The 16,066-nt window shown below is 46.9% G+C and overlaps 2 protein-coding genes across 5 annotated transcripts; one reads left to right on the top strand and one right to left on the bottom strand.

Annotated features, from left to right (window-relative positions):
* The first annotated feature begins 1,569 nt into the window (after positions 1-1,569).
* On the top strand, positions 1,570-6,924 carry tbxa2r (thromboxane A2 receptor). Of its 3 annotated transcripts, none has more exons than XM_029827827.1 (4): positions 1,570-1,783; positions 3,699-4,554; positions 5,089-5,236; positions 5,904-6,924. In XM_029827827.1, exons 2-4 carry the CDS (start codon positions 3,733-3,735, stop codon positions 6,035-6,037), a joined length of 1,104 nt encoding a protein of 367 aa, XP_029683687.1. In that variant the 5' UTR covers positions 1,570-1,783; positions 3,699-3,732; the 3' UTR covers positions 6,038-6,924. The 3 variants fall into 3 exon arrangements, with proteins under 3 accessions (XP_029683687.1, XP_029683688.1, XP_003974353.2); XM_029827828.1 differs by having other exon boundaries at positions 1,580-1,783; positions 5,089-5,225; positions 5,904-6,101; XM_003974304.3 differs by lacking the exon at positions 5,089-5,236 and having other exon boundaries at positions 1,580-1,783.
* A 675-nt stretch (positions 6,925-7,599) lies between these two features.
* On the bottom strand, positions 7,600-14,045 carry gipc3 (GIPC PDZ domain containing family, member 3). Of its 2 annotated transcripts, XM_029827829.1 has the most exons (7): positions 14,004-14,045; positions 13,191-13,530; positions 11,146-11,331; positions 10,902-11,082; positions 9,086-9,195; positions 8,575-8,656; positions 7,685-7,836 (listed from the first exon to the last, which is right to left on the bottom strand). In XM_029827829.1, the coding sequence occupies exons 2-7, from the start codon at positions 13,482-13,484 to the stop codon at positions 7,685-7,687; spliced, it is 1,005 nt and encodes a 334-aa protein (XP_029683689.1). In that variant the 5' UTR covers positions 13,485-13,530; positions 14,004-14,045. The 2 variants fall into 2 exon arrangements, with proteins under 2 accessions (XP_029683690.1, XP_029683689.1); XM_029827830.1 differs by lacking the exon at positions 14,004-14,045 and having other exon boundaries at positions 7,600-7,836; positions 8,575-8,653; positions 13,191-13,667.
* Between the last annotated feature and the right edge of the window lie 2,021 nt (positions 14,046-16,066).

Genomic DNA, 16,066 nt, shown 5'->3' with positions numbered 1-16,066 from the left:
TCGAGTCAGCTGGGATAGATGGGAGTGATGTGTGTCGTCTGTGACCTGACAGAGATAGAAAAACGAGTGTGCGTGTGTGTGTGTGTGTGTGTGTGTGTGTGTGTGTGTGTGTGTGTGTGTGTGTGTGTGTGTGTGTTTTGGAAAGCAGAGCCAAACGAAGCACAACTACAGTTTATGAGGCCGTATTAATAGAAGTGAGACAGGGAAAACGATACTTGATTCATTTAAACACTCGTGCGCGTTTCCAGCTGCCCCGGCGACCTGCAACATTCTGAATTTAAAAGTGACTCCAAATGTGCCTGTTATTAATTTTTGGTGAAGCTTCCATACATTGTAATAACCCAGTCGTACGCGCTTGTTTTGGGGTGTTTCCTCCTGTGCGTATGTCTACAAAGAGAAGATGGAAAATCAGATATTCAGCAGATTCTCGGGCTTGATGACGCCATTGACCTGTCCGGAATGTCACCTTTTGTCCACAGCCAGCAGAAGCATTCCTCGTTTCGACCTGCAAAGACTCGTTTTTGGGGGTTTTGCGTGCATAGCTCTGGGCAGGTATGCCTGAGTTTTAGGGCCTCAGATCTGCCCAGCAGCTGGGAAACTCAGATAAGCGTTCTGGAATCCCATCTGATACGTAACGAGTGACGGGATCCGACACTTAATGGCTTCAGGTTCGGGAAACCTGAATTCCTGCCTAATTTTAAATGCATGTGGACGGCTTAGCTCGATTAAAACCAGCCCAAAAAGGTCCACTGAAGTCCACAAGTGAGGAGAGTAATCAGAAGATCCATGGCAACGTATGTTTGGAGACCGTCGTGATGCTAATTCACAGACGAATTTACCACCATGCTGCCGTCGATTTAGCTGGGGCTGCTAGCTCGCTGGCTAATGTCTCTATTTATTGCTGCTCTTGGGCCACACCTGTTTTTGGTTTGTTTTTTACTTTCTTCAGGGCAACACTCTTTCCAAAATAAGACTCAATGGAACACAGCTGCTCCCCGTGAATCATAGAGGACCAGAGCCGGGTACCGGTTTTTCTTTTAGCGGGCGACTTAGCTCAGAGATAATTATGTCCACAATGAGTGACAGGAAGTCTTCGCCACGCTGACATGAAGATTGCGCAATAAATCCACAACAAAGACTCCGACCTGCCGAGAAAATAGATCTTTGCAGGGTAGAAATGCGCGGCTACATCTACCCTACGCATGACTACTCGGTTATATAAACCCTTTCAAAGCGAGCTCATGGCTCTTGATCATGAAATAAAACTGAGCAACATCTGCACTTTGCCCATCTGGCCGTTCCCACTTGGTCCAGAAGAGTGTCCTCAGATGCCCCATAATACATTTTGATCAGCCGACCAAGTTTAAACTGTTATTATTGCTGCTCGTGTTTATCTGATGAAGGGAAGGTGGCGAGGAAGCGCCTGGTTCTCTGACGCCTCCCTGCAGGTGAGAGCTTTCACAGCCCTTTAATGTTCTGAAATGAAGCCGCTTCAAGGCTCGCGACTCTTCCTGTGTTGTTCATTCTTCTCGCTGAACCACTGCGCGACGCGTCGGGTCCTCCCCCTTCTGTGTTCCAGGGCGGGGGAGTTTGGAGCCAAAGGAAGAGGTCCTGGAGGGGACAGATGAGTATCAGAGCTGCTGCACACAGGGCAGGAGCCTTCGCCTCCTTCTAACCAGCAGTTGTTGCATTCATGCTGCACCTCCGCTGCATCTCCTGGTGAACGTCACTGGTGTGAGCGGTCCCACGCGCGCAGGGAGAAGATCTGGGATTGTACCAGCCGGTAAGTCCAAGTTATTCTTTCAACTAAGGAGCGAATTTGTGCTTTTATCGTGTTGCCTTTGAAGCAGAGGATTAACTTCATGCATGCGATCTTTTTAAGTGACTCTAAATGGCCATTTAAGGGAAAATGGCAGAGACTTGAGCAAATCATCCACCCCCATCCCAAAAAGAGTGAAACTTCTGTTCTTGATTATTGGATCTCAATCACCCACCTCTCGCTGTGGCGTGGTGACCGTGAGGCGTAAAGGCATCGCTCTCATTGATCCCATCACTCACCGCTCCGATGACAATCAGCCTACGTTCCAGTCGTTTTCCAACCCCGGCGGTCGTTCCCACACACGAACAACTGCTTTAATAAGGTCGACAACAAGAAGGACTCGCGATAGCAACTCACAAAAACAGCAATGAGAGAATTTTTGCAGGCTCAAGTTATCGGAGGACCTCAGAAAGGTGACATGTCGTTCACCAAAGATTCCACTTTCCTCCCAGGGTCCAAAAAACAGGTGCATTTGTTGACTGGAAACTTTGAGTTGCTCCTCGGTGTGAGTGTGTGATGACTGGTGCCCGGTCCAGGGTGTGTTCCCGGCCCATCGCCATCCCAAACCCTGCTTTAATTGTTGTTTGAACCGCAGCTGAAGCGGTTTTTCGTCAGGTCAACTTGTTTATACGGAGAGGAGAAATCCATTTGGGGGGGCAGAAAAGCAATTCCAAATGAGCAGTATTGATTTTTACAGCGGCAGGGACTAATGGTGCTGCAAAGTGGTTGTACAGGTCACAAACAAGCCGGCGCCGAGCCCCCGTCTACCTCATCCCGGGTTCCTCTGCAGGGTGGAAGGACCAGAAAAAGCTGTAATTGGCCTCAAGTGCAAGTTTCAATCAATCAGTCGCACAATAATCCAGATGGGAAGCTTTCGTTTTCCATTTTTTATTGTTAAAATTGACATTCGGATAATTGGGACAGGCGCTCAGAGGCGATGTGGCGAGGAGAGTTTGTCGCGGAATTTTTAGCCGTTTTGAGAAGTAAACAATGAATCTAAGTTACTGCGTAGGAGATGGTTTTAATCCAGTCGGTCGGTCAGGATACACGCACGGAAGCATGCGGAGAGATCTCTACTAAATGTACACAGTTCTGATCTTATATAGTTGAAGACCCGCCTCTGAGGCGCGGACGTCTGCACAGGACACAGGACGCCAACACAGGAGGTGTGCACTGTATGCACCTCAGGAGTTTGGTGCCTTCACAGCAGGTGTCCCGGCTGGCGCAAGAAGTTGAATGACTGAGGATGTCCACCCCCCCCCCCCCCCCCCCCGCCCCCGCCCCCAGTCGTTTGACGCTGGTCTTCTTTCAACCTTTGTTTCCTTGTAAATGAATGAGGAACCAAATGGACTTCATCTGCTCTCCCAGTCTCCACCACACCCTTCCTAAATTTCCATTTCAACCCTTCATTTTGCACTCAATTTACATTTCACAATAAAATACCATTTCAGGGATTCACCCTGAACAGGTGGAAACGGGCCCATCCGGGTGTGCAGTTCTGTCCTCCACTGAAAAGGTGGGACAGGATTGGAAATCACAATCTCATTTTCTCCCCCTCCGTTTCCCTGATGTTACAGTAACGCCAGCTGTCTGTTAAGGAACCGACTGCTCTCATTAGCTTGTGTGGCTGTCGTTTCCTGGCAGGAAATGCAGCGCTCGACGCCTCCTCTGTCTATTTCTGTTTGTGTCGGTCTGGCTGTGGCGTGCTGATATAAGTGTGCGTGACGTGTGCTCAGCGTCAACGGCAGTTTACGCAGGTGATAGGTTTTGTGCCCATTTTCAACAACTAACCAACAGCTAGCTTGTTTTTTCTTAGATTTCTCGCAGCTGTAACGACACAGAACCCCCCAGAACTTATTTCCCCTCTTCTCATCTTCAGGGTTTGGGAGCGAAATGAAACACATCACGCCCAAATGATGCTCGAGTCCTCCCACGCCGCCGCCATGAACGCCTCTACCCCCGCCAATGACACCCCGTTCTGCTACTCCATCAACAGCCCCCCCTTCAAACGACAGAGCGTCATCTCCTCGGTTTACTTTTCGGCCACCTTCAGCGCTCTGGGCCTCATCTCCAACTTCGTTGCTTTCATAGTTCTGGCCAAGTCCTTCCACCGGACCCACAACCGATCCCGATCCTCTTTCCTGATTTTCTTGGGTGGCCTGGTGGTCACGGACTTTTCCGGTCTCCTGGTCACGGGGTCCATCGTGATTTCCTTCCATCTGACGGGCTTCAACTGGCGTAGCTTGGACCCACACTGCCACTTCTGCAACTTCATGGGGATGTCCATGGTGTTTTATGGCCTTTGCCCGCTGCTGCTCGGCGCCACCATGGCCGTGGAGCGTTTCATCGGCATCAATCGCCCATTTGCGCGCTTCACCGCCATGCCCAAGAGTCGGACCGTCTCCATGGTGCTGACGGTGTGGTTGCTCGCCGGCCTCATCGCTCTGCTGCCCGTCGTGGGCTTGGGAAGCTACCACATCCAGTTCCCGGGCTCCTGGTGTTTCTTCAACGTTAGCTTCGAGGGGAGCGACCAGGTCTTCTCCCTGCTCTTCTCCCTGACGGGGCTCTTGTCCATCGGCGTGTCGTTTCTGCTAAACACGGTGAGCGTCGTCACTTTGATCAAGGTGTGTTGCAAGCAGGACAGGACGCAGCGTCGCAGAGATCACGAGATCGAAATGATGGTCCAGCTCCTCCTCATCATGGTCATCGCGTCTATCTGCTGGTGCCCTCTGCTGGTGAGTTAGCCGGGTCAGTGCAAGTGAGACGGGTTTGGGGTTTTCTGAAGATTAAACACCGGAACCGCAGATGAGTTATCAGCAGCATACCCGGTGTGTTTGGTAAGCCAAAGGTGCAGTTTGGGAAATCAAAAATACACTATTTAGCTTAATTGCTTTGTTTTTGAGAAGAGAAAAATCCTCCTTCCAGGCAACTTCAAACAACTTTTTCGTGTTTTCTGACGGCTGAATGTGACTGAATCAAATGCCAACGGCAGAACATGAGACAGGGTCTTAAGCTCATTTTCTTTCAGCCATGCTTCATTTATCCTCAGCAATGTGGCATCTCCACTTGAAGTGGATCAGGAAAAAAGCCTTCCAGGCCTCGTTACAGCTTTAGGGAATTTAGAGCCTTTAATAGTCACAGATAGCATCTCCTGCTCCCACAGAAGCTTCCAAGTGTAAAAGGCTCCGTGTTGCTTTGACATCACACACACACACACACGCACACACACGCGCACGCTCAGAGCTGACCAAACACATCTTTCTGCACAGATATATATTCTGATGATGAGTGGGGTGCCCACAGATGCTGCACACGGGAAAAAAGTTTTGTTCTACGTAAGAATGGCCTCCAGCAATCAGATATTTGACCCCTGGATTTACATCATGTGTCAGGTGTCCCGACTGAGGCGAGTAAAATGTAAATCCGAACCTCAAAGTTGTAACCACAACGTGGCTTTTCCCCACTGTGCTGCCCACATGTGTCTGCGCTGTCAGCACGCTGTTGCCGCCGATGTACATCGGGTACATCGTACGATGCAAATTTTTGCATTGGCGTCACGCTTCATAGTCCCGCTGGAATGCTCCCTTTCTGTTACTGCTGCTCGCATGCTGGTGTGATTTTTGATTTTGAACACATGACTGAATCTCTGATGAGTATTTCACTTGTTTTGTCACAACTGATCATGTGGTTTTACTTAGCTGATTCCTGAAAACATCGTTAACATCATCGTTAGCAGAGCTTGACGGTCACCATGACCAGGTGTATAGGGTATGTAGTAATCCTATAGTGGACACCAATGGCAATGTACTTCTCACAGCTTAAACTAGAAGACAATTTGTCATCCCTAAAGGAGCTTGATAGCACATTTTGCCCCCATGAGAGGCTGTAGGGCTAATGCTGAGAATGGGCTAATGCTAAAGCTAATTATGCACCTCTATGTAGGCAGTGGGGATTGTTAGATGGCAGGAACCTCTACATCCAGAGGACCATGACAAATGTAGCTCAACCCTCAGCGGATCATCTGTGCGCATTCTGGTTATGTAGAAAATGAATAAATAAATCTGCTTTTTTCCATCACCACCAGGTCTTTATTGCGCAAGCCGTGCTGTCCAGGCAACCGTTCCAGGTCGTGAGGCTACTGATCGGCATACGCTTCGCCACTTGGAACCAGATCCTCGATCCATGGGTGTACATCCTGTTCCGCAGGGCGGTCATTAAGAGAATCTACCCTCGCTTCAACTGGTCCCGGGACTCCATCATGTCGAAGTACTCGTCTTTCAGTGACACCATCCGCAGGTTTACCAGCTCTTCAAATCGGGGCTCCCTGAACTGATGGACAGAGGACTGAAAGTTCTGTCACAGCAGGCTGGATCTGAGGCTTCAGCGGCATCACACCAACACACCCGCGTTCACACCCGGAAAAGTAGTGACAGACCTGTTATTTGTGCACCAGGACTGAAAAGAACAGCATTTAAATACTTATTTAAATACTTGTTCCTGCTTGAAAATGGTGCTGAATGAATAATTAAGCCCTGATTTAGATACTTTTTTTCTTAAAAGTCCACTCTTATTTGCAATTCAATTGTTTATGCTCTGTTTTAAAACTGTTCTCGGCCCTTTCCTCTGGTTTCATTTTATATCTCTACCAAACGAAGCTGTAACCACACGACAAATCTGAATTCATGTTAAAGTTCGCCCTGTTTGGAATCACATAACGTGCATGTGGGGACGAGCCCGAAAAAAGGAAACATGTGAAACTGGAAGCAACGTTTCCGCCTTCAGTCATCAGTCATGTGACACACTATTTATTCCACTGCATGGAAGTCGTAGCATGTAAACAAACATACCTGATCCAGTCGTATCTGTCAAATGAAGGTTTGAGTTGCTCGAGTCCTTCACAGTATTTAGTCTGAAGGAATAAATTCCTGTTACGTGAAAAGTACCACGAGATCTGGGTGATCCAACATTGCTGAATATGGGTTTGATGTGTGTCTATGTGATCAAATCCCCAACAAAAAGGATGGTCTCTGTTTCTGGTAAAGCACATGTAAATGATGAGGATAACACCTAAGTGAAATAAAAGGATCAATGATTATGGTTTTAAACACGTGACACGCGTGGTTTCAGCGCCCCGCGTCGACCCGGAAACACCTGCCGTGGATGCAGATGAGTCTGATGGATTTCCTTTTCAGGAAAGGGATTATGTTCTGTGCTGTTCTTGGAAATTATTGAGGAACGGCCGCAGTTCCTCCTTTCCAGTAATAAGTGTTTTGGAAAATTTGACACAGACAACACTGGCGTCCTATTTTCAGCAGATTTCCGCACACATTCTAAAAAAATATATGCTTTTTTGACAATTTGAGAGGTCCAGAGTGACTGTCTACAGGTGGCTGAAGGAGATATTTTATAGGAGATATTTCTAGGAGATATTTTATATATAAGTGGTGATGGAGAAGCACACTCGTGACCCAGGATGTTTCTCTTTTCCTTTCCTGTTTCTTTTTCACTGGGTTTTTAACAGAGGAAAAAGCTTGACTGGAGCTTATCTGACTTCCTTTATTTCCAAAAGGGTGGGTGATTGTTTTACAGCTACATTTCCTGATGGATGAAAAGTGTTCACATCCTTAACTTGTAAAATCCAACGGATGCTCTGGAGAAGCAATGCAAGACCTTAAAATTAACATCGGGGAGCCAAGTTCTTAACATTAGTGAATAAATCCCAAAAACAACGAACATGATGTCATGAAAAGCTACAACACGTAAATAAAGCCTCTGTCTGGTTAATGAGCGACATTAAAAATAAGCAGAAGGAGAGGGAGACCAAAATAAAGGCTGCTGTACACACGTCTGTAACCTATGAAATGTTTACATTCTCCCGTTCTTGACATCCCCAATGGCTCCCCACACGTCGTAAAGAAAGACGTCGGGGAAGGCGAAGTCTCCCAGAACCGAGTCCAGAGCTTCTGCAAAGTCCTGGGGATTCTTCTTGTCCTTTCCTGCCTCCACGATGGTGGTTGCTGGGGCGAAGAAAGAGTCGGATCAGAATCCATACATATTTGTAACACTTCATTTACGTTTTGGTTTACTTTCCAAGGTAAAAGGGCACATTTTTGTAAAATTGTGACATCACATATTTGAATTTTCACTAAGGCTGAATGCATTTTAAGTCAGTGTTAAATGGAGACAGTCATAAATTTCTCTTCCGTCTACAATAATCTCACGAGACCTCGATTTTTATCATACAAAAACTAACAGAAGTCAAGGAATTCAAATGTGTATTATTAGAGCAGATTCACATTTTCATGAATTATTCCTGAAGGAATAATGGATACAGGAGCGGTTTCTCAGCTGTTCCCTTGAAACCTGATATTATGACATTTACAATGACAAATTACTCCAAAGAATTTGTAATCTCAACTAGAGGCATTCTGTGATTTGTTTTTTTTGTGGGGGGGGGCAAGGGTTGCAGATGAAAGTACAGAACGTAAACAAGCCAAGGGCTCGAACTGTCATCCTCCTCTAACAGTTCTAATCACTTCCTCCGTTTCGCTGAGGATCAGTCCGGCCGGAGCAGATGCCAGCCCCCACGTCTCGGGGGGAATTCCTCAAAAATGGCAGAGACAAAAAAAGGGCAATTAGCCGCGCTGGGGCTCGTATGCTCGTTCAGTCACCGTTAACCTCAGGCAGCACGTGGTGGACAGCCCCCCTGTGGGAGCGCCGTTTGCTCTTTTAGAGTGGCACAAGTGTGAGGTTACCCAGCTCCAGGTCTCTGATGCCCATGTAGCTCTCCAGCAGGTCGTCCACTTTCTTGGTGGCCTGCTCTTCAAACTCGCTCTGCTGGCAGACGCAGTGGGAAAGTATGCAAATGTTAGTAGAACTTTAGAGCGGCCAACACATCGTCCCCTACCAGGACTTTTTATTTAGGACCTGTGTTTATGTTGGGCACAACTATCATTCCTGGACCTCTAATCTATCAGCGTGTGCCACTCATGGGTTCTTTTTTCATAGGTAGCTGTTGGAAAAGTTCAAAATTCAAGCTAATACACACATCCTGTATTGACATCTGGGAAATAAGAATTACTTCGTTTACAGAGGCCGCTTCCTGTAATCAATCACTGATGTGTGTTCCAGGCACAACAACGTCTTATCGGCTGTAAAAATATGCCTCTCCATCAGTACAGTTCTGTTTGTCTGGACTGGGCCGGGTTCTCACACAAAGCGTGAACTGGGGTCCACACGAGTGGCCTTTTCCCCAGCGGGACTCACCACTTCCTGAACCGTGGCGGCGCCCTTGGAGCGAAGACGCAGCGTCTCTCTCCCGTTGGCCATCTTGCCCTCGCTGGACTTTGGCGCCCTGGTTCTCATGCCGATCATGTCTGACCACAAAGCCCACACAGATGCAGGGTTTAGCTCATCTCGCCCACGTTGACAGGCTCATTTTGGTGGCACGCACTAGCAGGACTGTAAAACTTGCATGAAATCTCTCATCAGATGCTCAACTGATGCACACAAAGATAACCTTCTCCTCAGAGGTGATTACTTCCTCGCTAACCACCAGCTCCGGCGCACCGTGACTCTGATTAGCGTAATAAATCATTTTGCCCACAAAATCAAATTCAGACGATGCAGCGGGCTGTTGCACTTATTAAGAAAAATCCAATTTACATCCATTAAAATTGAAAACGGCAGCTTGATGCGGCGGAATAAGAACGCAAGCTGATCATGGCATGTGTGAGACGCCACCAGAGAAGGATTATTTCAAAATTAGACTCTAGTGTTGCCCTCAGGACAACAATCATTTAGAAACGTGCTTAAAACTGTTAAAGAGAATTTCCTTTGGGTCCCATACTGAACCAGGAAATCCACATCTGAGACACCAGAGGATGAGGATGAGGTGGCAAAGGTGCATTTTGCTCTTTTGTAATTGTTTTGCTGTGATGTTGACAGCCTGTTTGCGGGAAATCAGGCTAAGCAGTCACCAATCAGATAAGTCAGCTTCCTATTTTGAGCACTTGGGCGGACTCATCGACCCTCTTATCGTTTGTGGGATGGAGCGTTTCTTGGAAAAGACGCACAAACATGCATCTCTGTGTTCATGTGCAATCCATATTCCCATTTATGACCAATACTGACAGTGGGGGAAATAGAATTTCAATAAACAACAGCTGATTGGTCACTTGTGAGCCTCTGTTTCAGTGGCCAACACAGAGCACCAGTGTTAAAAACGCTGGAACGCGACCCAACGCTGGAATGTCTTCCCAGAAATAATAAAATGAGATCAACTCTTTTAAGGTCTGTTATGGAAAATTCAAACAAACTGGCCAATATAACACAAATCAGATGGATAAGTGTTTGTTGTTTAATTCGACGCAGGCCGCCGACAAAACCTGCACGCGTTCATATTTCATGCCGATAAATTTACTGTTGTCTAGCAACAGTGAGCGCTTGGATCAAATATTTACAGTTTCTCTGGCAGCGGCTGCTGTCCGCCTCTCTCTGTTAGTGTTCCCATCACACTGAGCTAAACACCCCAGAGACCTCAGATATAATTTATGGGACCTTTGATTCCATATCACAGGCTATGGAAGCTTAACGCGGCAATACGAACAGACGTCCAAGCTGACCGGGGGACGTTTCGGGTTTGTTTTTGGTCTGTGAGTTTCTCGAGTGTTGCCAGTCAACTGCAGCGGTTCAAGAACTTCCCACGACTTCGATGACGCTGAGATTTATGTCGCCACACCCTGGAAATTAATTCTATAAACACTTGGAGTGGAGAGTGACCTCCAGTGTGACCTTGTCCTTCAACTAATGCACACCACGAGCTGCTTTTGTGCCAGTCTTGTGAGGGTGTGCTAAGAGAAACAGGATCTTTCTTTATTGTGCATCTCGCTTGAGTTACATGATGGAATTCACAGGATTTTGCCCAACGCGCCTGAGCGGCTGATTATTCTGCACTCCTAAGGCATCAATGTGAGCCCTCAGCTGGGAGCCATATCACCATCACACCACATTACTGTCTGTTATTGCAAATCTCACTCATTTTTGTACGGCGCACTGAAGCCAGCGCATATTTTCCACTCACCGAAGGCTTTCTTGGGCCCCACCAGGCGGAGAGTGAAGGGAACGCCCCTCGGCTGCTCCTTTAACATCTTGGCCACCTCGTAGTGTCGACAGCCCACGATGCTCTGGTCATTGATGGCCTCTATGTGGTCCCCGACACACACGCTCTTCAGGCGGTCTATGGTGCTGCCCTCCTTTATTCTCTGCAAACACAAACAGTGAATAATGGGAGACATTTCGATGGAGCTCAGTAAGGGAGCCTTCACCTTGATGAAGGCATATCCGGCTCCGTTGTCTGTGATGGTGAGCCCCAGAGCGTCCTCCGTCTTCGTCACCTCCACCTCCTTCGTCTCGCCTCTGACGTGAGCGAAGATGAAGTCTTCCAGTCCGATCTGGCCCCCCAGCAGTTTCTGCATGTCCACTTTATGAGAGTTGAGCGTGCAGAACAGGATCTAAACACGGGAGCAGGGATATAAAAGTTTATGGGGTCTTCTTCACTGCAGTTTAGACTCATGTCAGAATTAAAAAAAATCACAAAATAGATTCTGGCAAAAAAAATGTAATTTTTTTTGTTTGCTAATTACATTGTTACGCCATTTAAAACATATTTAAGTGTGAATCCTGAAATTCCTTAGGTGTGCTTTAAACAGATTAAACAGCAGAGGGCGGTAGAGGCGAACGGTGATTCTGCTGCCTCCTTTGTCAGGAATATGACGTTGTCATGTTCCAGGCTCGATACGTCACTCATGATCCCGCATGCTCATTGAAGAATCAATTGCTTATCTTGATAAGTGGATCAGCCCACAACTGCGGTCCAAGGTCGTCCCAGAACTGCAACTCCCTGCAGCTGCTGGAGCTCCAAGGTCAAGGAAACTTTGCCACCGCTGTCATAACTGCCATTATCATTAACCACTTTCCTTTGAAAATCTCAGACAAGTGGTCTCAAGGTCTTAAGGTCCAGTTAGAGGCCAGGGTTTTTCAGATACTACACTTAACAGGAAAAGGTCCTGCTAATTCTGTTGATTCATTTTTGTAAGAGCCAGTGTTTCGTGTCTACTAGTAATAGAGTAAAGAGATCGTTCTTCACACGCTGGCAACGCTAGGCTAACCTAAGAGTCTTCACACAGAGAGAAGCTCCTATTTTCACTGAAATTTTAAAACACAAATCACAAGGTGCTTTTCTGAAAGGGCTTATTATTAATTGTTTTTTTAAACTTTTAAGTAAATTTTAAAAATGCGCAGCCATCATCAATTACCAAGGATTCATCAAGCTCAGCTAAAATGAAAACTTTGTATCCATCACTGCATTGCAGCTCGGTGACAGACAGATAGGAAAGGTGTTTATGGTGGACTTCATATCACTGCTGATAAGAAGAGTTATTCTTCTGTTGCTAAGTAAATCTGGAGGAGCATCATCTTAAACAATCCTTCTAGGGTTGAGGGAAATGATTAAATATACCATCCATTCAAAATAAACCAATCAATCACATCCAAACCTTTTCAACTGATAACATCTACAATGGTGGTTTTATTATAATTATTTTGGAAGCCTCCTATGTCTCCACCTCCACCTGCCTCCAGGCTGCTCTGAAGGACATTCAATCATAAGAAGACGCTGATAAGTTCTTCAGCCATATCTGATGTGAGTCTTTTCCAACCTGTGGCTTTTGCTCGTGATATCGGTATCTCTCCCCTGACCTGTGAAGAGTCAATGCCGACTTCTCAAGGCTTCTCAAGGTCTTGTGAGCGTCCGATGGCTTTTGATTCTGCACGGTGCTCGACAGAGTGGTGAAACCTGAAGGCCATTTGCAACAGGGCTTAAACCCTCTGTGTTTAGTCTCACTAAAATCCAGACTGGGGACATTTTTAACACAGAGGTGTCGGATCCCAAGTCTCTTTTTTAGCCTTATGGGCCCATTCTGTCTGTAGGATCTGAAATAAATGATGAAATGATGGACAGCGTGTCCTCTGAGGCAGTTGTGTTCCGGCTGCTTGCATCACTGTACCCCAGCGCCTGTTATCTGTTTGCTGTTTTGCAAAGATCAATACGTGTTCGTCCGTAACTGCGTTGCGTGTAGTGATTACTGATAATGCTGTCTGCTTATTTGCTCCCATTATTGATCCAGAGCAGAACAAGTCTGGCCAACAGCGGAGGCTGATCCTCAGAGCATGATGGCAGAAAAAGGAGAAGAACGGATCCTATTTACAGCCGCTGTGTCTGATTGTGAATCAAGAAAGAAAGTCAATCCTTTTTAATTCATTAACCCCCCCACTATGAATCATTCGCACCATATCTGGGTTTGTTTGGTACCTCTGAGGGGGAGATGTTGAAAACTTCAGCGATCTTGCTGTACAGCTCCCTGACGTTAGTGAAGCCGTGGATCCGGCCCGTGGGACTCCCGTGAGCCAGCTGGGTGTGGAAGATGAGCTTCGGCCTCGGGTAGTCCGGCGGCCCAGTCGGCGGGGGTGAAGGAGGCGGTGGCGGAGGCGCCGTGGGCTCGGCGCAGCCCTGACTCTGCCTCTGGTTTTGGGTCTTCTGGTCATCCATGACCTCAGCCCCCGCTACCTTGGAGTTAAGCGGGCTCATAGCCTGCCCGTTCTGCATCAGGCTCCAGCTCAGGTCTCCCGAGAGCCTCGAAGGTGCACCGCAACTGCAACGAGAGGAACTCTGTCCTTGGTCAGCCAGGCGGGCACCCGGAGCGTTGAGGTGAAGACAAGAAATGAATTAGTGATGAGAGGAGCCCGGTAACAGTAGCTGGAAGAGGCCAGTCAGACACTGGCTGCTAGAAACCAAACACCCTCTGAGACCCAGAGATGAGGATTATATGTGTTCTACCTGAGCCTCTGGCAGCTCACGCACAGCACGCACATACACACCACCTGAAACCGCCTTCATAATCCCTCATCTCCCCCACACCTGCAGGATGCCCCACGCCTGAAAGAGGCAGGAGTCCTTGTGATTTGTGAAACAATGCAGAAAACTGTGAGATTTTCATTAAGAGCGGCTAATAAAGTCGCAGGTAATACGATCCCCCTGGCTAAAGTTCACAATCCCCCTCCACACACACACACACACACACACACACACACTCATACCCTACCTCTACCCTTCCCCGCTGCACACCTCACTGACAGATGCTCGCTGATCCCTCGGTGATCCGCCGACCTTTGCAGCCCCGAGGTTCACAGGTCGGTGAACAGGTGTCTCATTTGGATGTTGGTACCAATTTCAGATGCCAGGAAACCCCAAACACCCCAGGTGAACGTCAACATGGAACCATTTTGAATAAAATCCCCCACTCCTGGAGCCAAAAGGTGAGGTGACAAACACAGGTGATGAGGAGAGGCTTGTAAACCTCCTCTTACCCATCAGCAGAGGCTTTTCATGCATGAGCGGAACCAAAGTGTGAATATCCACATTTAGGGCCACTATTTAGCGCTTCAGCTCCCCACCAATGAGTGTAATTGATTTTAATGAATAATTTTTCCACTTTGTTCCACTTTCTGTTTTTTTTTTTTTTTTTAAATCAAAATCAATATGATCCACAAAAGCTCCCTATTTGTTTCTCTCCCACTCTGGAAATTCTGTGGAAATTCCATTTAAAAACCATCTAACGGTGGGTCACCAACACTCTGAGTACATTGTAGATGGCAAACCTCTATTATTGCTGCGGAGAACCCGAGATGCTAAACGCTAAAGTTAAACTGATTAGCAACAGGATTATTCAATTTTTGTTGCTGAAGACTCACGTCTGTTGAAGTCTTTCAGGTTTAGGCTGCTTCTGTCTGTCAGCGAAGGCCTTTTTTATAGGCCAAGGTATTGTTAGCTATACTCAAGGTCAGACTTTACTCCTGCAGCCGATAATGCAGCTCTGTCTCGTGAAACCTCCCATTGTAGATAACAAACGCTCTCTTGAGCTAAGGCGTACCCACCAACACTTATGTGACAGTATATCTTAAAACACACGTCTAGCTAAGGAGAATTCCGATTACAGAGGAGGTCTTTTTCAGCTCAAAACGGCCTTTCCCTCTTCCAGGAACACCTCCTCAACAGTATATTACAATGAAATGGTCAAACTCCTGAAAAAGGAAGCGTTTATGCAGCTCAACTTGTCGAGTGCCTGGAGGGAAAAAACACGCTAATGTTTTAAATTGCTAATTCTTAGCCTTCTCACGCCGTCCAGGTGCAGTTTCAGCATCAATCAGATGCAAAAGCTTTGCTTGCAGATTTTCTAGACAGCCTAAAGAGGCTTTGAGTGTCAGGACTGAGACGAGGGACCGTACACTGGCTAGCTTTGCTAACGGTGCACTCATGAAACATGAAGAATTCATAACAGTTGGTCGCTCCTCCTGACTCTGCAGTGATTATGATGCATGAGAAAATAGTGTAATCAAGCACTGATAGCCACAGAAATGTGGTTTCATAAAAGGAAATTAAATGCGCCCATGTTTAACCCATCGGTGCGCCGAAGAATACGGGTTATTTTCATTCAAGAATGTTGAAGGCCGTTAAATATAGGTCTGTGGTTTCAAAGCATTTGCTGTGACTAATAGAAATTACTGTTCTTTTCTGAATGCTTCGTGTTCACGTATGTGGATTGAATGTAATTCTTTATTTTTAATCTGCTGCGTTACGCTGAACACAGCCACCACAGAAGCTCGTGATATTTACGCACGGCTCATATTCCCACTGAAAAGATGAGCCTCAATCCACAAACTCTGGCCTTTGTGAGCGGTCTTTCCCCGCGTTCTTGGCTTATTCAACCGCCACACTGATGAATCAATTGAGAGACACGCGTTACGGCCTACGCCGCCGCGTCACCCCCTCCTCGCGTCACGGGTTCCCTCACAAAGCGTCATTTCCACCTCTTCATCTGCTTTTGTTTCCTCCCAGAAGGAGATAGGAAGCATGGATCTTGCTGTGCATATTTTGTGGAGGCTGGTGTGTTTGCTGCGTCATTCTTTGTTCTCTCCCAAAGCTTGAAAGCAGCAGGACAGCGACGGTAAACAGGCTGTAGAAACAGCTGGGCCTGGCTATAAAACTATAACAGTTGAAAAGTAGAATAGTTGTCACACTCGTTCAAACCATCAAAAGAGGTCAAACACAATAACAGTGGCCTGTGACATGTTTTCTTTCTTTATGGAGTTTAAAAAGTGACTCAAACAATCTGAAACTTCCATTTTTAC

This window comes from Takifugu rubripes, chromosome 20 (assembly GCF_901000725.2).
Source record: "Takifugu rubripes chromosome 20, fTakRub1.2, whole genome shotgun sequence".
Lineage (NCBI taxonomy): Eukaryota > Metazoa > Chordata > Actinopteri > Tetraodontiformes > Tetraodontidae > Takifugu > Takifugu rubripes.
Note: the sequence above shows the minus strand (reverse complement) of the source record. Positions and strands in the feature narration are given on the sequence as shown.